The sequence below is a fragment of the Crinia signifera genome, chromosome 7, assembly GCF_055691185.1.
Source record: "Crinia signifera chromosome 7, ASM5569118v1, whole genome shotgun sequence".
NCBI lineage: Eukaryota > Metazoa > Chordata > Amphibia > Anura > Myobatrachidae > Crinia > Crinia signifera.
The window spans coordinates 54,079,751-54,104,619 of NC_139223.1; the positions used below are offsets into that span (position 1 = coordinate 54,079,751).

The 24,869-nt window shown below is 46.9% G+C and overlaps 1 protein-coding gene across 4 annotated transcripts in view; it reads left to right on the top strand.

Annotated features, from left to right (window-relative positions):
* The first annotated feature begins 398 nt into the window (after positions 1–398).
* The window catches only part of LOC146020176 (BTB/POZ domain-containing protein KCTD5), a 48,128-nt gene continuing 23,657 nt past the window's right edge, over positions 399–24,869 (top strand). For 2 of the 4 annotated variants that reach the window (XM_083153096.1, XM_083153097.1), the window contains exons 1-2: positions 410–722; positions 18,297–18,405. In XM_083153096.1, the coding sequence (XP_083009222.1) occupies positions 501–722; positions 18,297–18,405 (331 nt within the window). In that variant the 5' untranslated portion in view covers positions 410–500. Of the gene's footprint in view, positions 723–18,296; positions 18,406–24,869 lie in introns of all 4 variants that reach the window. The other 2 variants (XM_083153095.1, XM_083153098.1) reach the window with 2 other exon arrangements.

Consider the following 24,869-nt stretch of genomic DNA (forward strand, 5'->3'; position numbering starts at 1 on the left):
CCTAATGTGCGCAAGCATACATGGCCAATAAAGTTGATTCTATTCTATTCTTCTATTCTATAGATAGTTGGTTACACACATGGTCAGCGAACTGACCCCCACAGTGGTGCAGATGTATTACGCCTTAACAAGAGATAAATACAAGGGTAATAAAGAGAGATAAATGTCCAGCCAATCAGCTTTTTTCAAACACAGCCTGTAACATGGCAGTTAGCAGCTGATTGGCTGGACGTTTATCTCTCCTTATCACCCTGGCATTTATCTCTTGTTAAGGCTTATTACAGCTGCCCCAATATATGTTAATGTATAGGGACCCCGGACCCCGCTGCCGGTGACAGCGCACAGACAGAGAGCAGTACTACTCCATCCCCGTCCCCCAGCACTGCCGCTTCCGGTGAGGCGTCACCAGCGCCGGGGCAGCAGGAGGGGGGAAGGTAATAAAGCGCGGACGCTTCCGGGGCTGCTGCTGTCAGCGCCAGAGAGCAAGAGCGGTGACGGACATGGCGGAGAATAGCTGCGAGCTGAACGGCTCCGGGCCCGCCGTGTGCAGGCGGTGCGCTGCCCCGGGGGAGAGGGGGAGTACGCCGGGCAGCGTGTCTAAGTGGGTCCGGCTGAACGTCGGGGGGACGTGTTTCCTGACAACGCGGCAAACTCTGTGCCGGGACCCGAAATCCTTCCTGTACCGGCTGTGCCAAGCGGACCCCGACCTGGACTCTGACAAGGTACGGCCTGAGGCCCCGGAGAGTGGGGGGAGGCTGCTGGGCTCCGGCCTGAGGATCGCTGAGTACGGGTGGGCTCTGCTGCAGCTGTGGAACGTGAGGTTGCTGAGACTTGTAGTCCCCCCTCAGGAGCAGTGCTGTGGTCAGTGTGTGTAGCATGTGAGTCACCTGGGATACTAGGACATGGGGCTGTGTAAGTGACACCTGGGGTCTCTTACTGTGCCTGTAATACTAGTACACAGGGACACAACTCAGTATATTAATCCTGGAATGGAGGCAGATCTGTTTTTCTAACTGGTCCATGAAAGTTGAGTTTTTATTATTTTTCTCCTGTGCAGGTGACTGATGTGTGTTATTTGTATACTTTGTTTATAAGTGTTGCATAGTGGAGTAGCTGTCACTGATGTGTGTGAGGGGGCTGTGTATGTGGTGATTAACTTGTAGGTTTGACAGCTTTCATGTAAACACCCCCCCCCCCCCCATATGACAAGAATGTGACTTATGTAGTTTAGATTGCGATGTATATCTGTGGTCTAACTGGTTTCCATATGCGTGACATGGACTTATCTTGTGTACAGTAATGGGCTGCCCTCTTTGTTTTGAGTCCTGTGTATCTGGTGTCCCCATACACAAATGCATATGACATCAGATTACCTTATCAGTAACTAATTGACAGTAGTGTGCCCGGATGTACTGTAGGGTCATGTGCCTGTTTCTCCACCAGCTGAGATGCTAGCATACACAAATTTGCTTCTCTTGTGTGGATTAGTTCTATAATCCCAGGTCGTTCATCAACTTCATGCAGCCCATGTCTAATCCACCATGTAATGTTTCTTCCTTTGTAAGATGTTCACATCCTCCTCCAGAGCACTGGTTTTTGGCAGGGGCTTTAGAATAGCCCTGGGATGGGGATGGTGATTGCAGGGGTAGGTAGCAGGCCCAAGCAAGTGTCCACTTAAGGAAAGAGGTAGGCTGGGAAATCTAGGTGGTCATAGCACAGCTGTTATTGACATTCCTCTTTGCTGTAGTGGTGGTCTGCAGTGTGGACAGATGGTAGTTCCAGGGTGGTTCCTTACACATGTAGGTGCATACTTCAAAATTGCCTCTATTTTTTTTTAAATGACCTCCTAGCACAGTCCTAAAATAATCCCTATGATCCTGTGGTGTGTACTGACTGGTTTTGCAAACCTGACTAAAGATCCAGCAGATTTCATTCTGTTTATATTGAGACATTGTTCATTTTTGTGTCTGTGTATTATAGTAGTATTTTGCGGTTTCTGCATTTGCAGTAACCTATTTGTAAAATGACCGCTTTCTAGTTCTGTGTAGTGCTGATATCCCCCCCCCCCCCCCCCCATTGCACAACAGCATAATTTTAATAGCCGTGTAAACGTGTGCATGTGTGTCACTGTGCAGCATACCCTATATCTATATCTCTCATACCCCTTTCAGGCATATGGCAAAATCCCAGGCTTTTGCTGTACAAAAGCGCATCAACCTGGTATTTTGGTATGTCTGAAAGGGTCAACCTGGGTGTTAAAACCCAGGTCTCCGACCCTTCATTTTACCTGGGTTGAGGACCTAGGATTTAAGACCCAGGTTGACCCTTTCAGACATAAGAAAAACCTGGGTTTTTCAGCAAATTACTGGGTAGAACTGCTTCACCTGGTAATTTGCTGCTGTAAGTGTAAAAGGGTGCAGGCTGCACCCGGGGGAATGACCCAGCAGTCAAAATGCCGGGTAATTCCTGGGTAGTATGTCTAAAAGGGGTATCGGTATCAAATTTTTAATTTTTGAAAATATTTTTATTGAAAATTGAGAAAAATAGTTGACAAGTGGTACAACGAAATGTCATAAAACAAGATTATACAAAAATAGAGAGCAGAATGACACACTACAATATCTCGACATTAGACTCATAACATCATATTCTGAGAACATATGGAACATACATCTCTAGTAGGGAAGAGACGGCAGCTAGCGGTGACTTAGAAAGGAGGGTGTCCCCGTTCTAGAGTGGCCAAATTATACCATGTAGTAAGACTAACATATAAGCTTTTTTCTTTCAACAGTAGTTATCTGTTTATGCATAATAGAAGCTAACTGGCACATTAATGATCTTAGTACAACAATAGTAACTTGGTATTATAGGTGCAGTTGTCCCTGTTCTTAATATTAAAATCCATTGACCGTACCTGCTCAAATAAGCCAGTTACTGTCACTAATATACATAGTCCCAAAATTAGCAGGCTCTTATTAATATAAAACTATCCATGTAATATCTAATCACGTATCTTCAGCAGCTTGCAGAACTGTGGTTCCCATGAACCCCAGCATCTCAAGAGTACTCTCTCCAATGCTGATTGGTTCAACTATTCTAAACCCGTAGATTTAGAAGTCACTATGCTGTTTTGTCAGTGTTACTATAAAACAAGAGTGTTTGGTGCCTTGATTCAATAGTTGGAAGTCTCTAAAGGAAGAATTCACTCTGCTTGCTGCTGTCATGTGCGAGACCAAGCTGTAAGCCTGCCTAATTTTCAGGATGCACAAAATATTTACATTTTGTGTCCTACTTGATAGCTGCTCTTCTGTGTCAGATATAGTAACCGCTGTGGTTGGCATGACCACTGGCTGTTGCTTTGTGACCATCCAATCGGCATTAAAGGGTTAAAGGCAAATCATTGATGTCAGATATTATGTGGCCTTAATGTAGCTAAGGTCTCATTTGTGACTTTCTGATTGTTTGAAGCATAGAATTTATGCCATACAGTATCAAAAATGTTGTCTAGTTTTCATTGAATCAGTAATTTCCGCAATAGTCTGCCAGGATTATTAGCTGGACATAAAAGGAGAAACGGCTGTTGGTGGAGAACCTTTTCCCACACTCGTGCAATCTCGAAGACAACTGTCAGTACCACAATCTCAAGGCCACACTTAGATAATTGCCTTGGTATTGATAGTAACAAATGAAAAATATCAGGAGATTAGACCTGAGTAATGCGGTGCAGCCGCTGCTGTGTATCTCAATTAGGGATAGTCGCTAGGTCAATATGGCTAAAGTCAGGAGGTCGACTCCAGAATTAGGTCAACAGTCAAAAAGTCAACTTGAATTTTTCACAATTTTTTTAAGTCGAAATAAGCCCTGTCGACCTTTAGTGTTCGACCTAATGTATGTCAACCTTCATACAGTCAACCCTATGACCCCTCCGTTAAATGCAGTGGCTATATTGCAATATAAAATACTCCCTGATCAGATAGGAGACACCAAGCTTCTAATAGTGTGTTTATCTTCCAAAGCCCATGCATTTCATCCCCCTTGCTTCAGGTGTCCCTCTGCTGTGGTGCTTTTAGCACAGGTCTGGTCAGAATATCAGTGCTGAAATACAGACCACACTGTGCTAGAAGCACCACAGTAGAGCAACACCCCAGGCAGGGAAGGTGAAATGCATGGTGCTAGAATGAACGGTTGCTGAGTTTTATGAAATTGAGGAAAGTCATTTGTGTTTGGGCATGTCTAAAAATTGGTTGCCTGAAAGGTGATGTACCATTCTTTGTGGTCTGTTCTATTTATTTTATTATATTTATTATTGTTAGTATATTTATTATTAGTATATTTATTATTATATAGCCGACACATATTCTGCAGCACTTTACAGAGAATATTTGAACATTCACACCAGTCCCTGCCCCAGTGGAGCTTACAATCTATAGTCCCTACCACATGTACACAGTCATTCTAGGGTTAATTTGTTGGTAGCCAATTAGCCTATCAGTTTATTTTTGGATTGTGGGAGGAAACGGGAGCACCCGGAGGAAACCCACACAAGCATGTGGAGAATATACAAACTATGCACAGTTAGGGTCATGGTGGGAATCGAACCCATGACCTCAGTGCTGTGAGGCAGTAATGCTAACCATTACACCATTTGTACTGCCCCAGTTCTATTCTCAATTATCCAACAAAACTAGGACGCCGCAAAAAGCATTGCCGCAGGGTGCTTAAGTCGGAAAATGCCAGTACTGGCTGCTAAACAACTGCAAGTACCAGCATTCTCCAAATTGGCAAGAACAGCGGCAGGAGCTCACCCCCAATGCTATTCACAGAGCGGAGAATAGAATTGACCCCCTTGAGTGCAGCAGGTGTCACGACTTATCATGCCCTAATGCACCTGGTATAGATGTGTAGATGGGCAAAATATTTGGTGTGTTGTTGAAACTACAGTTCTGGAGCCCAAAAGCCTTTTTACAGATATGTTTTTCACCTCAGGAAGTGGTGAGCAGAGATAAGGGGTCGTCCATGGGCAATAGCAGGATGAGCAGCTCCTGTCTAGGCGCCCATTGATTAGTGATTGAGTTACAAACAACAATTTGTGAAGTCGCACTTGGAGGCGAGCGGAAATACCAACCAATCATTTTCTAGCTGTCATGTTTACAGGCTTTGCATGGTGTCAGAATAATGAATTGGGGGGACCTCACAGCTTTGACCCTGCGTAATGTTTCTCGGTCACTGTGATTGTGGAGTGACTTTATTTTTCCACAAATGTTGGTGTGCCTGTAGTGATACCGAGCTTTCCATGGGAAACGTGCTGCATAACCTTTTTATTGGCTTGAAATGACGCCTGACACCAGGCTACATTCTTCTGTTTGCTTTGTCGGGGCACCTGTGGGATACGCCTGCCTACAACTATATAATAATGCACCCTGTAAAGTTACAGTAAATGCACAAAGAGGTAGGATAGGTGAAAGGGCTCAATTCAAACCCATGTCCACTTAAAACATGGATGAGGTGATGTTTCCATAATGTCTAGCTCCAGAACAGGATACATTATAAAATTGCAGATTGCTTACATTCATTTAGTTGTTGAGGCTAATGGCTCCTGTGAAAGTGCATATACATAATTTATTTTAGGTTTTTTTTTTTTTTTTTTTTTTAATGTGCATGAAACCAGCTTTATGGGATGCAGGATAAGCTTGAGGATTACTTTGGTTGAGGTGCATTTGTGTAATTCAGGGCAGTAGTACTTCTTTTGCTTTTACATGTAATGAGCTTCTGCAGTGTGGAGGATTTTTATCAAATGTAGAACGGTCCAAAATCTGGCGTTTAATAGTATGTATAATACAGAAATCTCTTATGGTGTAGAACATTTGCTTGCATACCTGTTTAAACAACTTAAAGCTTTAACGCTACCATCACATGTAACGTAATGACATTACCAATTCCGCTGGCTAACTTTTTTTTCACTGCCTTGCTTTGTCAGGAAAGCTGTATCAAATCCTAGTGAGAGATAATCGAAGTAGTTACCCTAAGCAACCAATCCGCTTTGTATGTGCTAAATAAATGACAGAAGTCTGCTAAGTCACCCGTTTGAACGGTCACACACAGGACAATTAGTTTGGTCTGGTTTAGCTGCTGTGCGCTGCTGAATCCAACCTTAATGAATGCAATCGTCTAAACAGCAATCTCTTTACTTTAGATGGGAGATCATGTGCAATAGGGAAATTGAATATGGCCCATTGTGTCAACAATATACAGTGGAGAGGTTGCCTAGTGATGTTGAAGGGGCGTGGGGGCAGCATGCTCAAAAAGGGCTGCAACCCTTCCGGCATCACTGACGGGGGTGAGCGTGCTGGGCATCCCCAAAACTATCCACTTAATGTGAATAGATGCCATGTGTATGTCATGTATTCATGCGGCATTGGCTGGTTCTTTGATCAGGACTCCGAGGACAGGGCCCTCTAAAACAGCCTAGCGTGATATCTAGTTTCCCATAACAACCGATAAGCTTCTACTTATCATTTTATAGAATGGATCTTCTAATGCCATAAGTGGGGGGAGGGGAACGCAACGCAACAGCACAAATTAAGAAGCTACATGGGTGAGCTATTCAGTTGTTTGTAGGTACATTGGGAGAGAAGTTTTACTGGGATTCATCTGGGTTTTATGGTGTGTACACACGTTAGATGTGCCTTAAGATCCTATCCACGATCTGATCAGATAGGATCGTGGATAGGATCTTAAGGCACATCCGATTTGCATCCTATCTTGACTATATAGTGCAGATCTGCACTATATAGACAAGGCAGCCAAGACTTTCTGGCTTCCGATACGTGAACGCGCATCCGATGTTGATCCGATGCCGATCCGATGTTGACTATATTGTCAACATCGCAAAGGAAATCGGACCGTGTGTACACAGCATTAGTTGTGATGAACTTCATTTTCTAACTTAAGTGCTGGATATGATGCTGATAATACACAAAACAATAACACCGCGACTGTAAATACAATTTCTACTTGCACCCTCAGGAAGATGCAAGGAGGAATCCACAAACTGTGGGGTTACAGCACAAGCAATTGAATAGCTCAGGACACTCCTACTCTAAGCTTAACAAACTCTTGTTCAATTTAATTGCCCCCGTGGTTTTACATTTCCCCCCCCCCCAACACGATCCCCCCCCCCATGGTTTGTTTTTCAGTTACCATGGCAACCGTCACATGATCTATAATATGAGCATAAAGAGGTATTCGACTGCTTCCCGGAGAAGCTCTCACTCTTTCACATGACATGCTTTGCATCTTATGGATGTAATAAAACTATGAAAGGATTGTGTGCTTTAATGTTCATTGCTGCTAAATCAACAAGATGGTCCTCTGTAGGGATGGGTCAGCTAGTGTACAGATCAGATCACCTTGTGCGTTGCCTGTTGCTGTGCTTAGTACTTGGTGTAGTTCAGTTCTAAAGTCAGGACTCTGCCTGGCACCTGTTGAGCAGGTTATGCTGGTACTTGTAGTATATCATGACTCGGCCTGTAATAAAGCAATTATCCTGTGTGTCAGACGCATGTATACTCCTTAGTGAAGCAGTTTGAGTCTTGCACACGTGTTGTGATTTCCTAGTTTAGATATGGAAATGAGGTTTTGCATGTGTCTGACAAGCGGATATATTGGTTATGCGCTGCTTTGATTGAAGTGTGTATATTTGGATCACTCTTTTGTGTAAAGGCAAATGGGAAGGAGTGATTTGCCTTTCACTGCGTTCTGGCTGCCAGCCCAAAATCTTCCTCTAATTCCTGCTAAATCGAAGCGATTGTTTCTGGTACCCATTTGCGGTGATGTTATCACAGCTCACATGCCAGTGGACAAACTCTCCTATGTAATGGGTAAAATGCTTACTGAATTGGGACTGAAGTGAAAATATTGAAAAGCACCTGCTTAGTAGCATTCATGTAAAGCAGGGGTGGCCAAAGCTGTCCTCAATCTACCAACAGTTCATGTTTTCCAGACTGCCTGTGGATCTGTAGAATGTGTCAATTAGGGATGAATGTAGCACATGTTTGAAAATGTGACAGTTGGTAATGGCTTACACCTGTACATAATCTAGGTCAGTGGTAGCCAACTCCAGTCCTCGAGAGCTACCAACAGATCACGTTTTCCAGGTCTCCTCACAGAATCGCAAGTGAAGTAATTAGCTCCACCTGTGGATCATTTATAATGTCAGTCAGTAATTAGTGCACCTGTGTACCTGCGAGGTGAGCTGAAAAACAGGAACTGTTGGTAGCTCTTGAGGACTGGAGTTGGCTACCCCTGATCTAGGTGATCTGAAAATGTGACAGTTGATAATGGCACACACCTGTACATAAGCTAGCTGGTATGAAAATGTGACAGTTGGTAACAGCTTACACCTGTACATAAGCTAGCTGGTCTGAAAAAGTGGACTGTTGGTAGATCTCAATTACAGGTTTGGGGGTCCTTTTTCAGCCAGTTTGCATGTTCAATATTGGTGCCCTAAACGGGATAGTCACTAGGTCGACACTATGAAGTTGTCATATGATGTCGAGCACTAGCTGTTGACAGGGTTTAGAGCGACACATGAAATAGGTCTGCATGGCTATGAGGTCGACATTGGGAAAGTTGACAAGCGTTTATCAGGTTTTTTCCCCCGAAAACAGGCAGTATTTCATACCCTACCATCCACTAGGCCATGGAGGGAGAATATAATAGTGTGCCCAAAGCATGACTAGCACAGCAGTACACTCATACGGTGTCCATGTCGGCACGTTGAAATTCGGGACAAAAAAGTGAAACCCATGTCGATCAAGCCCATGCTTGTGTTGACCTTATTATTATTATTATTATTATTATTATTATTATTTTATTTATAAGGCGCCACAAGTGTTTCGCAGCGCCGTACAAAGGAACAATACAGGGAGACAAAACTTGGCATAACATTGAATAAATAACAAAAATACAGTACAAATAAAGAGCGCCACAGATCAATACACATTACAGCTTAAATATAAGTAGTGAGGACTCAATCAGCATACAACTAGAGGCTTAAGGCCAATGATGGAGATGAGTATGCGGACGAAGATGGTCACTGAGTGTTGGAGTATAGGAGAGCTGTGAGTGAAATGTGAAGAGAAGAGGGCTTTGACAACAGGAGGGAAGAGGGCCCTGCTCGGAGGAGCTTACAATCTAATAGGAAGGGGAGACAGACAGATTACAAGAGGTGCAAGCGAGGGGGTGGTGGTTAGATAGCAGGATGTAAACAGGCAAGGGGTCGGAGAACCAGCTGGTTTATGCAGTGGAAGGGTACGCTTTGATGAATAGGTGAGTTTTCAGTGCCTGTTTGAAGCTTTGCAAGGTCGGGGAGAATCTAATGGAGCGAGGGAGTGCGTTCCACTGAAGGGGTGCAGCACGGGCAAAGTCCTGTACTCTAGCATGGGAAGCAGTGATCAGGGTGGAGGAGAGACGACAGTCGTCAGCTGACCGTAGAGGGCGGGAGGGTGTATGAATGGAGATGAGGTTAGAGATATATGGAGCAATGGAATTAGAGATGGCCCTGTATGTGAGTGTGAGGTGTTTGAAGAGGATTCTGTAGGGGAATGGAAGCCAGTGCAGATTTTGCTGAAGGGGAGTAGCAGAGTTAGAGCGGCGGGAGAGGAAGATAAGCCTGGCTGCAGCATTGAGGACAGATTGGAGAGGAGCTAGTTGGGATTGAGCGAGGCCGGTGAGGAGAACATTACAGTAGTCAAGCCGTGAGATGACCAATGAGTGGATGATCAGCTTAGTTGCACTCTGTGAGAGATAGGGCCTGATGCGAGCAATGTTGCGTAACTGGAACCGGCAAGAATGGGCCAGGGCTTGGATGTGGGGTGCAAAGGAGAGGGAGGAGTCAAGAGTGACCTCCAACCCTGTCGACCTTAACCATGTTTATCTTTTTCATGTGTCAACCTAAGCCCTGTCGACCTTTAGTAGTCGACCTAATGTATGTCAAGCATCAGTGTCAACCCTAGACCCATACCCCTCTAAACAGCTCTGCGGTGTGAAGTCATGCTGCTAAGTTTGGTAAGGCCAAATCGCATTTTGTTCCTCTACACTCAGGTCCGCAACCAGCACACGAGTGGGCTTTATGGGGAGAAGTAAAGATAAAAGCCGCTTTGCCCGATGAGTGAGGCAACAGACCATTCACAGGTGGCCACACTGGATACGCAGCCGTACCCCTTTCCTGCTAAGCATCTACATCCCTTGCATTATTAGAGGCTGGCCAGTGGCTAAAAGAGGACTGTGCATATATATTTGTTATGGTTATCCCCGCATTGTATTTCATTAAGTCCAGGTGCTGTGAGATCCACACAATTTAATGAACTACGGTTACTTTGATCCGTTCTTCTATGGCCTTCATAGTGGGGACTTGGTTGCAGGAAGGATGGATAGAATTGCGTCTTCTAACCAGCACGATACCTGGCTTCCAGGACTCAGCTGGTGGATGCTGGATGAGATCACTTCTGTTTGTCAGGCCACCATATTCATAACACATTATCCTTGCCTGCAAGTGTCTCGAAATCACACAGGGGAAATGGTGCATCTTGGGAATTCTTAATTTGTTAAGATCCCCTTAGCAAGATGTTCGTAGCAGCTAAATTAATATAATTACATGAAAAGCTGCTGCAAGACTCTCCTGGCATATGCTTGCTTGTGAAAGAGAAAATTGGTCTAGACCTTCAAAACTGAAATGTACGCTTATAAATCATGGAGGTAATGTCAATTATTCATTTAATTTGTTATTGGTGGCTTTAGTGGAATATAAAGCACTACCTCCCCCTCTCCATTAGATCAATAAATTGGGTACACATTAGACAACGTTGCAAACTGTGCGATGTCTTCAACAATTTCCAAACTCTCTTGAACCCCTGGACAAACCATATTCATACACACTGTGGGGTAAATTCATGAAGCTTGGAGAAGTGGTATCTATCCCCGTGAAGAATGTTGGGGCAGATTATCACTCCACCGAACGTAATAAAAGTGCCTGGTATTTATCACCGGCCAATCAGCTCCTAACTGAAGTTACAAGCTTGGTTTGAAAAAGGACAGGTAGGAGCTGATTGGCCGGTGATAAAAACCAGACACTTTATCACTTCACCGAGCTTAATAAATGTGCCCCGTTATGTGCAAGGTGATGATCCAACAGCCAATCAGCTCCTTACTGTCAATTTACATATTGGAGTGGATTGGCTGGAGCAGAATCACCTTGCACATAACATTCTTTATGGATATAGACACCACTGCACCAAGTTTCATACATTTACACCTGAGCTTCTTTACAACCTATATTATCACTGGCCACATCCAAGCGTATGCTGTTGACCATATATGCAGATTGAGCTGCATATACAGATTGAGGATGTTGCTAGCAACCTGCGTGAGCGCGCATCGTAGCAACCTAGTGTATACACACTGGACGATATAAATGAAAATGTAGCTACAATACTTCGTTATCATGCATATTATATTATGAGAGGTGGGGGCGTGGGGCAGCGGGGCGGTCCGCCGGGCTGAAAGTGGTTAATCTTTCAGCCCGGCAGCATACACACAGCGATGATGGATGGTAAAACCAGCAGAGGAACCACCTTGCTAGCGATGATGCAGGAGCGCGCATCATCGCTAGTCTGCAATCTGGGGGGCATACACACTAGGTGATTTTCAGCTGAAAATCGCCTAGTGTGTATGGGCCTTTACTGTCACATTTTCAAACCAGCCGCATTCCTTCCTACTATAGATCCACAGGTTGCCTGGAAAACATGCAACGTTGGTAGAGCTTGAGGACAGGTTTGGCCACCCCTGGTCTAGACAGAGCAGGCATGTCCAACCTGCGGCCCTCCAGCTTTTGTGAAACTACACATCCCAGCATGCCTTGCCCTACTTTTAGCATTCCCTAATGGCAAAACTATGACAGGTACTTGTTTCCTAGCACGGCCACAATCGCATTGATCTTGTGCCCTTAATAGTGGTATGCGATGGCCCCCGACGCGATGGACCCGATTTCCCATGGAAATGCATTGAAAAGTTAAAAAATCGCGTCGGTCGCGTCGCATGCGGCTAAATAAGCATTAAATGGTCCCGACGCGATGCCCCCGATTTCCCATAGGAAACAATGTTAAATGGCTCAATTTACCCAAATCAACAGGGAACAATGTTAAATGGTCCAGAAACCCCCCAAAACACCCCTGAACAGTGAAATGGCCCCCCAAAATTAGTTAACGCCACCCCACGATCAACGTGAACCCGAAGCGTGGCGAGCGCAGCGAGCCCGCGAGGGGCGGCGGTACGCGTCCTCCGACCTTTTCATACCCCCACTATCCACGTCGGCGTGGAGTTGAGAATAGAATAGTGTGGCGAGGGGACGCGGATACCTTCACAGGTAAACGCGTCCCCTCGCGGGATTCACGGGTGTCCGCGTCGCCACGGACACCGGGGACACGTATAACTGTGAAGGTATCCGCGTCCCCTCGCGGGGCTCGCTGCGCTCGCCACGCTTCGGGCTCGGTGGCTCGCTGCGCTCGCCACACTATTCTATTCTCAACTCCACGCCGACGTGGATAGTGGGGGTATGAAAAGGTCGGAGGACGCGTACCGCCGCCGCTCGCCACGCTTCGGGTTCACGTTGTTCGTGGGGTGGCGTTAACTAATTTTGGGGGGCCATTTCACTGTTCAGGGGTGTTTTGGGGGGTTTCTGGACCATTTAACATTGTTCCCTGTTGATTTGGGTAAATTGAGCCATTTAACATTGTTCCCTATGGGAAATCGGGGGCATCGCGTCGGGACCATCGCATGCGATTTTTTAGCACGCATGCGATGCGACCGATCAGATTTTTTTACCTACGATGCCCCCGATTAGAATCGGTGTGGCCGTGCTAGGAAACAAGTACCCTATGACAAGGCATGCTTGGATGTGTAGTTTCACAACAGCGGGAGGGCCACAGGTTGGACATGCCTGCTCTAGTGCTTGCACTCTAGACAATGTAAACCATATATCGTTTAAAACCAGTCAAATCTGCTCCCACCTTTTTAGACTTGAGTCTAGCCATATAGGGGTCAAAAGAGCGGGGTGTCATGTGGTGGGGGCCACTGGGAGATTCCCCTGTGCCCTTATAGGCGGCCAGTTTAACAGTGATAGACTCTGCCATCAGATTCTAGAGGCTTCCTGACATTCTTGAAAAACCCCTGTTATGGTCATCGGGTATTTTACTTGTAGTTGCCATGGTAATATGCTTACTGGGATGTGTCCAGCATGGTTTTAAAGGAATATTGCTACAAACGGAGTATCTATTTTTTTTTTTCAGTTTGCGGTTTTAAAAATGGTTTACTAGGGGTCTTGTCAGCACCTTTATAGAAGTTTTGCATTAATGGCAAGTACCACGCTGGCTTCGTTGTTGTTGCACTTATTTCTTGCTTTAAAAGTTTTGGGCATCATACCTACAATATCGCCCAGTAGGCATTTGGGGTGAGATGTCGTGGGGGTTAGAGAATCAGAAAGTGAGAGATTTGGTAAGAAATCTCCAGGGTTTTTTAAAAGCGGCAATCATTTACACTGCAAAATCAAACTGGTTTTGCAGCGTAAATGATTGACGCTTTTAAAAAATCCTGGAGATTTCTTACCAAATCTCTCACTTTCTGATTCTCTCACCCTATTCCATTTCTCCCATGATGTACTGTATGGGGAAGCCAATCCCGGGGCATTTTTTCATTCCCGGGATTCGGGATTGAAAAATGCTCAATCCCGGGATTCCTGGGATCCCGGGATTGGCTTTCCTAATAGACACCCTGGCTTCCCCACATTTACCTTCATTTGAGGGTGCAGCAGGGTTGCCAGGAGCCCGGTTGCTGGGTGGGGGGACGGGTTGTCCATGCTTGTTGCTGGGTGCGGGCTGGCGGGTGGATTTGCTGGCTGGGCGGGCGGGTTCCTTGCTGGCTGGGCTCCTTGCTGGCTGGGTGGGTGCGCGGCATCACACTGCCGGACGCGACCTCTGCCTGCGCATGACCTCTGATCTCGTCACTCTGCGCACTGCTGCCGGGAGAAGTCAGGCAGCATCTGAGCGATGCTCAGACGCTGCCCGGCATTAGACTGCGCGCATGCGCAGTCTAATCCTAAAATCCCGGGATTGGAAACTCCAATCCCGGGATTGAAATCCCGGCGTTTTGGGGGCCAAATCCCGGGATCCCGCCGATCCCGAGTCCGGGATTGGCCACCCTAGTACTGTATTAGTGTTCCCATCTAGCTTTTGCTGAACTGCATCTCCTCGCTCTGGGCTTGGGTTTAGTAGTTTCATTGCCATATTTATCAAAGATTTATCGCATTTCATTACCATTGAGGACAAAACCATCCTTGTGTTCATTAATGCCGTTTTGCATTATTCATGGTATTACTGGGCTTCTTACCCATTATTCATGGTATTACTGGGTATCCTGTTGTGCTGCTTCAGGCAATTAAGAAGTGTTTAGTGTAACACATTTTACTCTAGTCAGACTGTAACATGGCTTTAATAGAATTCATCTCTGTACTTAAGGAAATGGCAACATTCTAGCTAAAATGCATATCTTTTACCATATACTTCATCAGTAGTGGGATGCGTTCAGGCTGATGGCATTAATGATACAGACGCTGGCACCAGACTACCAGTGTGAGACCAGCCTGGGAATTCTGACGTTAACTAGGATGCTGGCCCTGGAATTTCCAGTGCCGGGATGCCGACCAGAGTATGCAGGGGTGGGGGTTTAGGGTCAGGCCAGAGAAGGGGTGGGTTTTCGGGAACGGCACTAGTGGGGGGAGTTTGCGTTAGGCTGTAGAGGGGTGGGTAAAGATAGTGTTAGGCACTTAGAAGGGGGGTTAGGTTTAGGCAGCACTGTGTGGGGGATAGGGTTATTCACTAGCGCGGGTTAGACTGGTATTAGGCTGCTAGAATAGTGGTGTGTGTGTGTGTGTGTGTGTGTGTGTGTGTGTGTGTGTGTGTGCGGGGGGGGGTGTTTGAGGGCAAGGGGAGGGTAAAGGTGGTCATACACACGCAGATTTATCTGCAGATCTGCAGATCTGTCTGGTTGGAACAAAAAGATGGTTATGGATGAGAGCAAATGACAGTTGACCATTTGCTTGGAAGTGCTGGAAAACTGACAGTCACTCATCCATAACCATGTTTTTGTTCCAGCCAGATCTGAAGATAAATCTTACTAGTGTATGGACACCTTAAGTTTACTTACCTGACCTCTGTGGGTATTCCCTCTGGGACGCTGTTGTCAGTATTCTGACTGCCAGTCATCCTTATGTGTCCTGCTTTAGTGCATTCAGGTGAAACAAGCTCTCGGTATATGATCATGGCCAGATTAATATTTGCCTCATATCAGGTGTGAATACAGAATTGATGTCTATGACAAATTACTTAATTTATAATACACGGAGCAGAACTTAAGGTGCCCATACACTAGTAAGATTTATCTTCAGATCTGGCTGGTTGGTACAAAAACATGGTTATGGATGAGTGACAGTTTATCAGTTTTTCAGCATTTCCAAGCAAATGGTCAACTGTCATTTGCTCTCATCCATTACCATGTTTTTGTTCCAACCAGCCAGATCTGAAGATAAATCTACGTGTGTATGGCCACCTTTAAACACTGCATTCATTTCCATCCGCTTCACCTTTTTAAAAAAAACAACAACATTATTTGCAGTGATTGGTCAACTCCTAGTTTGACTTGTGCGTTCATGGTGCACCTACCAGTATAATGCTGCTGTGAATGGTTTGGATGGTATCGCTGGTGATGAGCATGGGTCACTGACAGGTCTGAGGAAATTACATAAAATGATTTGCCATTTAAATTGTGAGTTTCCTTTTATACTGTACCTTATTCAAAAGACTTGCAAACGACATGATTTGCATGTCTACAGATAGGTTACTACATGTAAATGTTTGACTTTGTTCGCCATATTGCTGTAAAGGGGAATTGGTGTCTCTCCATCTCCTGAATGCGTCCCCCTGGATTTCACGTGATAAGTAACATGTAAAGGAGGCAGCCTTTTTTTTTTTTACTTGTGCGTCCTCTTACTAAGTGCTAGACCTCCCTAAAGGTGCCCATACAGAGAAATATTGCATCTGTTTTGCGATGAGATTTAGTACAAAAAGCATGTGCTGCAGATACTTTATACTAGATCTCATCGCAAAACCGAGATGCGATATTGTATGCAATAATTGTAACATGTATGGGCACTCTTAGCCAAGTAGTAGCGGAGTGCAAGTCATGTGCTTGTGTATAGTGGTTCCGCTTACAAAATGGTTCATCCTTGTTCTAGTACAGGGGTGGCCAACCGGTCAGAGGTAAAGAGCCGAAAAATATTGGTAGTCAAGCTAAAGAGCCGACATCATGCGCGCACCAAAAAAAGGGGCGTAGTCTATTTTGACCCCTTGGGTGGGTGTGATACAAATATGCCTCCAATAGTGCAGTGCCATATATACATATGCCCCCAATAGTGCCAGATACACATATGCCCCCCACGGTGCCAGGTATGCCCCCCACGGTGCCAGGTATGCCCCCCACAGTGCCAGGTATGCCCCCCACGGTGCCGGGTATGCCCCCACAGTGCAAAAAACCTGGCATGCCCCCACAGTGCCACAAACGGCTATGCCCCCACAGTGCCACAAACGGCTATGCCCCCACAGTGCCACAAACGGCTATGCCCCCACAGTGCCACAAACGGCTATGCCCCCACAGTGCCACAAACGGCTATGCCCCCACAGTGCCACAAACGGCTATGCCCCCACAGTGCCACAAACGGCTATGCCCCCACAGTGCCACAAACGGCTATGCCCCCACAGTGCCACAAACGGCTATGCCCCCACAGTGCCAATTTCCCAGCAGCAGCACTCACCGTTGTTGCTGCTGCTGCTGGGCGGGCAGAGGACAGTCTGGCATCTCCCTGCCCACGAGCACTGATTGGCGGACGGCCCAGTCACAAGGATGCACAGTAAGGGTTAGGAGAGATGCGCGATGCGCGCTCTCCTCCCCTAAGAAGGAGAAGGGATTCAGGGAACCGGCAGCAGGAGGGACTGGGACGGACGGCGTGCGGCGGGCAGCAGTGGGAGCAGGAGCCGCACTTTACAAGGGGGAGAGCCGCATGAGGCTCAAGAGCCACGGGTTGGCCACCACTGTTCTAGTAGGTCACCGGTATATATTATTTTTGGTACTCTTTACCTAGAACGGCGCCCGCGATCAGAATCGCGGGCGTCGGGGGTAAAAAATCGCGGGCATCGCGGGTAAATCGCGGGTACATCAAAATCGGGTACCCGCGATTACCGCGATTTTCCCATAGGGAACAATGTTAAAAAGCCTGATTGACCGCGATTTTACTGTAAAATGCCTCAATGCCCGCGATTTTCCCATAGGAATCAATGTTAAATGGGCTACAGAGCCCAAATAGGCTCAATTAACCCTTAAATGTCCCCCCAATTTTTGTACGCCACCCCACGATCCACGCCAACCCGAAGCGTGGCGAGCGCAGCGAGCCCGCGAGGGGCGGCGGTACGCGTCCTCCGACCTTTTCATGCCCTACTATCCACGTCGGCGTGGAGTTGAGAATAGAATAGTGTGGCGAGCCACCGAGCCCGAAGCGTGGCGAGCGCAGCGAGCCCCGCGAGGGGACGCGGATACCTTCACAGGTAAACGCGTCACTTCGCGGGCTTCACAGGTGTCCGCGTCGCCACGGACACCTGTGAAGTCCGCGAGGGGACACGTATAACTGTGAAGGTATCCGCGTCCCCTCGCCACGCTTCGGGCTCGGTGGCTCGCTGCGCTCGCCACACTATTCTATTCTCAACTCCACGCCGACGTGGATAGTAGGGCATGAAAAGGTCGGAGGACGCGTACCGCCGCCCCTCGCGGGCTCGCTGCGCTCGCCACGCTTCGGGTTTGCGTGGATCGTGGGGTGGCGTAAAAAAATTGGGGTGACATTTAAGGGTTAATTGAGCCTATTTGGGCTCTGTAGCCCATTTAACATTGATTCCTATGGTAAAATCGCGGGCATTGAGGCATTGAATGCAAAATCGCGATCAATCTGACTTTTTAACATTGTTCCCTATGGGAAAATCGCGGTGATCGCGGGCATCGCGTCGCGGCCGTTTATGTGCTGCCCGCGATGTCGCGATCACCGCGATGGGCGCCGTTCTAGGTAAAGAGTACCTTATTTTTCTTTTTTTTTTATAGCGGGTTAATGTCTTGTTTATGGAGGGTGTTGTCTTGTTTTTCAGGATGAAACAGGTGCCTATTTAATAGACAGAGATCCCACATACTTTGGCCCAGTATTGAACTATTTGAGACATGGGAAGCTGGTGATAAATAAAGACCTAGCAGAAGAAGGTAAGTTCTCTGCAGTTATGTAAATGAATGTATATGGAAATACTAGTATTTGTGTACCAGCGTTGGGTGGGTTGTACCCCACCACGCACTCACCCACCCTGTGGCCAGGTGTTGAAGGCTGGCATGTTGCTGCGTGCCAGCGTGTTAACATGATATTCATTTATGATAGTAGTTAAGTTTTCTGGTCAAATCCATGTTTTCAGAGAAATTTTCCATGGTTCTCTGCAATCACATTGGCTCTTATCGGTGTAGGGCAAACTCAGAAATACAAGACCTTTTTCTAGCTTAATCTGCTCCTACAGCCTAGCCGGGATACGGTTGCTAGGTCGATACTAAAGGTCAACATATATTAGATGAACCACTTAAGGTTGACTGGGCTTAGGTCAACATATGAAATATGCTAATGTGGCCAAGGTTGATGGGGTGGGAAGGTCGACACAAGCATTGAGTTGACGATGGGAAGGTTGACAGTCAAAAGGTCAACATGAGTTTTCACATTTACATTGAGGCATAATGCCTCGGCCCATTAAAAAAAAAACTAAAAAACGTACAAATCGTCCGGCGGCTGCTGCAGGTTACAAATTGCTGGTCTGTGTGGTCCGGCGGCTGTGCAGGGAGTCTCATACAGGGGAAATCTCGCAAGAGGTTGGTAGCTCTCGCGAGATTTCCCCTGTATGAGACTCGCTGTACTGCCGTCGGGCGGGCCACAAAAACAGTCTCCGGGGGCAGTATACGTCCCGCGGGCCGGAGTTTCCACACCGCTGCACTAGGGCACGGTGGGAGAATATAATAGTTTGTTGAATGTAGTGAGGCACCATGCCCGAAGCATGGTGAGCGGACGCGGTACACGGATACAGTGTCCATGTCAACGAACGTCGACAATTGAGACCAAATGTATTGAAAAACTCATTAAGGCCCTTTGTCTGTTGACCTTCCCATTGTCAACCTAATGCTTGTGTCGACCTTCAGACTGTCGTCCTTAGCCATGTCAACCTATTTCATGCGTCGACCTTTAGTGGTTGACAAAATGTAGGTCAACTTTCATAGGGTTGACCGTATGACCCATAATTGTCGAGCCAGTATTCAACAAATTGGTCTTTGCAATCAGTTATTCTGATGTGTCCATATACATCTAGCCTCCTGGCACGTTAAACAGCCGTTCTAGTCAAGCCCCACGTTGGCGGCACTTGGTAGTCCCAAGCTTTTATGTTACTTTTTTTTTTTAAATTCACATGATGCAAATCTGCTTACGTGCTTTTACAGGTTATGTGATATGCTATATTCTGTGTTTGACGATTTGTTGTGTTTGCATATGAAATGCTGGGCTTAGTGTTTTCCTGCCCTTTTAATCCACATTTGCCTGTACCTCTAATTTGTATAGAAATGCAAATAAAACCCATTTCGCGGGACACCTGGAGTTGCGTTGGACCTGTCCGCGCACTCAAGCCAAAAGTCTCCCACTGTGTGACAGGCCTGGGTTATACCACTTAATACAAATTGGGAGCTTAGCCTTTTGATTTGTTATTTGTTTTTTTCTTCTACTGGACTTTGACTGAGTAGATTGCTCTTCCAAGGGGGCCTCAACCCTCAAGGGAGTCAATGGAAAAACCCAGTGGAGTACCTATTTCCATGCCAGGGGTTAGACAGTGCCCTAGGTAGGGATGGCCATCGATGTCTTTGCCATTGATGGCAAAAGTGCAACTGGGCATCGATAGTGTAGAAATATTCAATGGATGACAAACGTTTTTAAGTATCGGTGGCAATACATTTTCATCGATTGGTTTGTATACCAATCAAAATGCAGGGGCTGGGCTTTGCAGGTGCCGGGGGCAGGGCTATGCTCCGTGTCTCTGCACCTTGGGGGGAAAAAGGAAAAATTAACTTATTAGTTTAAGATTGACCTAGATGGTGGGAAACCATCTGGTTCTCCCCCATCAATGGTAAAACATCGGCCATAAACCATTGATTTCTAATCATCGATGGTCGATGGCCATCCCTAGCCCTAGGTGTGAGGTTATCAGATTCACTGTAAATCTGTAATTACTATATTTTATTAGGTGTAGTAATTAATGTACTATTTTAGTCCGTCGGTACCCTCTTGTTCTCCATATATGTCTATATACTCCCTATATGTGTGTGTAGTTCCAGATCATATATTATTAGGCTGTATAATCCCACCTCAAATGTAATGTCTGTATTTCCCAGGACTTTATTCATGTAAGCATTGTACCATTGGCAATCTCCCCAGGGGGGTTTACAATTCTTTGTAAACCTCTGGGCTCTAGCAGACTTTGTGGAACCGGCCACCACAGGGGGTGATCAGCCCATAATGTAATCAGCCGATTATTGTTCCTGCTGTTTACATGAGGGGGATAGCTGAAGGACAATCACCACAGGGGGTGATCAAATTCCCCTACTATCAACAGGAGGGTTGTCCACAGGGGGTGACCACCACATAATGTAATCAGACTGTGTTTTATATCTTGGGTTGACTCTGCTATGCATATCTTGGCCACTTTCAGACTTTCTGGAACCGACCCCAGCAGGGGGCAGAAGCAGATGGGCAGCAGCAGTACCTGGGAGGGGGGATAAACCTGACTTGAATCCACCAATAGGGATTGAGTGCAAGCCCACTGATGGTCTGGAGAAGCGTGGGAATTGGAAGTTTTTAAAATGACTCGCACACAAGCCAGGAAGAGATTTTTAATGGACTGTCCTGGACTAAGAGGTTATGCTCTGTCTAGGTATCGTGTGGACTTATATGCTATCACTGCGGTGTGGGATAAGTGATAGTTTGCCCTGTGGAACTGATCTGGGACTGTGACTATACAAGGACTGTCTGTTTGGGCCTGCTACCTGAATATCTTTCTACTCTGCAATTTACCTTTGCCACTGTTTATTGTCTATTTGTGCGTGCTGTGGAAAATAAACCATTCTTCTGGTTTCATCTGCTCGGTGTCTGAGTGATTGAGGAACTCGTACCCTCACATTTGGCGGCAGCGACAGTGGGATCATTCAGACACCAACCATCGAGCACAGAGAGCACAGAGAACAGAGGATCAGACCATATGTAAGGAAACGGAAAATGCAATAAGGTGATGTTCAGCAAGTGAGCAGGTGTCAGTCCTGTGAAAGGGAAAATGTTTCCAAGGAAAGAAAATCGATGCCTCAAGACCCCTGTAGCAGAGGAGCTCAGGGATGGAGGTTCTTCAGTGTATCGGCAGGCTGGGAAGCCGGATCTGTTATTTATTGTCAGGAAAATGCAGTATATCTGGAAGTACTGGGAAGACGCTCAGCAGATGGTCAGCGGGTGGAGAGTATCCAGCATACAGGACAAAGTGTGTTACCTGGGGGATGCATTCCTGCACTGTAAAGGTGAGGCCACTTCTTGGAATCTGCTAGGAGAGCCAGAGTTTGTAGAATTTACAGAGGAAGTGATTGCTACAGTTACCCAGATGCTACAAAGAGGACAATATTCTGAGGCTGAAGGACAAGTCCAGAATAAATTGATGCCCCAGATAGAACCAGAGGAAAGGTCTAGAAGGGGGCTACTGCAATCTGGGCAGACAACCGAGGGGTCTGCCACAGAATTAATTGTTACCGCAAGAGAAGGGTCGTTGTCAGGGGGGCCCCTAACTGCCCTTGAAGAAATGAGTATGGAGGAGCTGATAGCAGAAGGTCAGCTGCGAGGTATACCCATCCAATCCTGCACTCGCGGGGAAATCCTTCAGCAGATCCTTCACGATCAGGGAGATCCTACAAATGCATTTGCTGATTATCGAGCCTGGATCCTCCATTTCGGTGCACAGTTGAGTGTGTGGGAACAATTGCAGTGTCTGGAGGAGTGCTTCGTGGTGGCAGAGGAAGAGGCGATTGATCGGGGGCTCCTGGATACCCCAGCATGGCAAGATCAGTGTCGTAGGGGGCGTGATGAAAGGCACCGTTTGCAATTGCTTCTCCCCCATCCTAGGGAGGAAGCTGCTCAGTGTTCTCTGCAGGGGGAGGTTAGCCCCAACGTGAAGGAAGTGAGGCCTCTGAGCCAGGCACCCCGGGAGGAGCTGCACTACTGCTTCCCTTTTGCTGAGGTGGGAGATGCAGAGCTATTATCCTGCTGCCAGGGGATCTATGAGGACTGCGTCCAAGAAGAGATCGCCGTGGTTAGAGGAGTATCCGACAACATCCAGGCCACCAGCCCACCAGTCACAGATGACGTCGTGTTTCGGGCTGCCCAGCATACTCAGCTGGGGAAGGAGGCTATCGCGGAGAAGGAGCTGTGCGCAGAAGTAGCTGCAGGTGAGCATCTGGCTTTTAAGGGGACAGAGCTGACACAGCCTGTCCTGCAGCCACCAGCGGAATTGTTTGTGATGGAGGGTCCCTCCTCAGCCCTGGACATTGAGACCAAATGCTGGACTGAAATTTGCCATGCCCCTAGTTTGGGTGTGGGGGAGGAAGGACATGACGGGGTGGTGGAAGTGCCAGGGCCAGAGCCCCTATATTGGCCTGCTGTTTGGCCCCTGTTCCTTGGGCAAGAGGGGGAGGTGGAAAGTGGTCCCTGCCCCATTGTGCCCGAGGCAAAAGTATTAGTAGGTTACAATGTTGCAGAGGGGGGGTACCCAGAATCCGAAGAAGAGGAATTGCTACAGCCCTTGTTAGTTCCAATGTATGACTTAGACTGTAATCATGCCCTTGCTGGTTCTGCAAACCAGCCGCCTTTTACAAGATGGGTTTGGTATGATGTCACCCTGTGGGACTCAGGTGGTATATCCAAACCCCAGATTCTCGGCTCTGCATCCCGCTATTCCAGGTTGTTATTGGTTCCTGAACAGCTGGGTACCGGGACTACAATAGTAGGGGAAGGAATGTGAGGTTATCAGATTCACTGTAAATCTGTAATTACTATATTTTATTAGGTGTAGTAATTAATGTACTATTTTAGTCCGTCGGTACCCTCTTGTTCTCCATATATGTCTATATACTCCCTATATGTGTGTGTAGTTCCAGATCATATATTATTAGGCTGTATAATCCCACCTCAAATGTAATGTCTGTATTTCCCAGGACTTTATTCATGTAAGCATTGTACCATTGGCAATCTCCCCAGGGGGGTTTACAATTCTTTGTAAACCTCTGGGCTCTAGCAGACTTTGTGGAACCGGCCACCACAGGGGGTGATCAGCCCATAATGTAATCAGCCGATTATTGTTCCTGCTGTTTACATGAGGGGGATAGCTGAAGGACAATCACCACAGGGGGTGATCAAATTCCCCTACTATCAACAGGAGGGTTGTCCACAGGGGGTGACCACCACATAATGTAATCAGACTGTGTTTTATATCTTGGGTTGACTCTGCTATGCATATCTTGGCCACTTCCAGACTTTCTGGAACCGACCCCAGCAGGGGGCAGAAGCAGATGGGCAGCAGCAGTACCTGGGAGGGGGGATAAACCTGACTTGAATCCACCAATAGGGATTGAGTGCAAGCCCACTGATGGTATGGAGAAGCGTGGGAATTGGAAGTTTTTAAAATGACTCGCACACAAGCCAGGAAGAGATTTTTAATGGACTGTCCTGGACTAAGAGGTTATGCTCTGTCTAGGTATCGTGTGGACTTATATGCTATCACTGCGGTGTGGGATAAGTGATAGTTTGCCCTGTGGAACTGATCTGGGACTGTGACTATACAAGGACTGTCTGTTTGGGCCTGCTACCTGAATATCTTTCTACTCTGCAATTTACCTTTGCCACTGTTTATTGTCTATTTGTGCGTGCTGTGGAAAATAAACCATTCTTCTGGTTTCATCTGCTCGGTGTCTGAGTGATTGAGGAACTCGTACCCTCACACTAGGTAGGAACGGAGAAAAACTTGGTTGGACGCTGACTGGCTGGCCGCCTGTAGCCCGAGGCTGCACTGTGCCCCTGGGAAAATTCGGGGGTGCCTGAACCTGCAATGGTGATTCTCATGTCACTATGCACAAGTATGGCACTTACACTCTCCCTTTAGGTTAGCGCTGCACGTCCTCACCCTGGGCCTTTTGGCTGGGGTAGGTTAATTTTTCACCCCCCCCCCCTTCTGGCTGGGCTCTCTATATAATTATTTTCCTTTTCTCACGTTTGTCACTTTTCACGTTTTCTGTTTTTTCGTTAGTGTCGCGTTTTTTATGGGCTGTGTAGATGACCCTTATGGGCTACCCACTCCCCCACGTACCAAAGCTCTCTCCTTTTGGGGAGAGCTGCATTCCCCGAGGGAGACACCGAGCCACAAGGCAGAGGGAAGCCTACTGAGGGTCTCTCCAAACTTTGGTGCGGAGGACCCACCCGCCCTAACCATGAGGGAAAAGGGTCTCTCTAAGATTAGGGGAAGAGGACCCACCTATCCCTATTTTCCCCTCTTTGGCCTTGTGGATGAGAGGGGTTAGGGGAGTAACAGGGTCCATACGTACGTATGCCCTCTATGCACGATAGG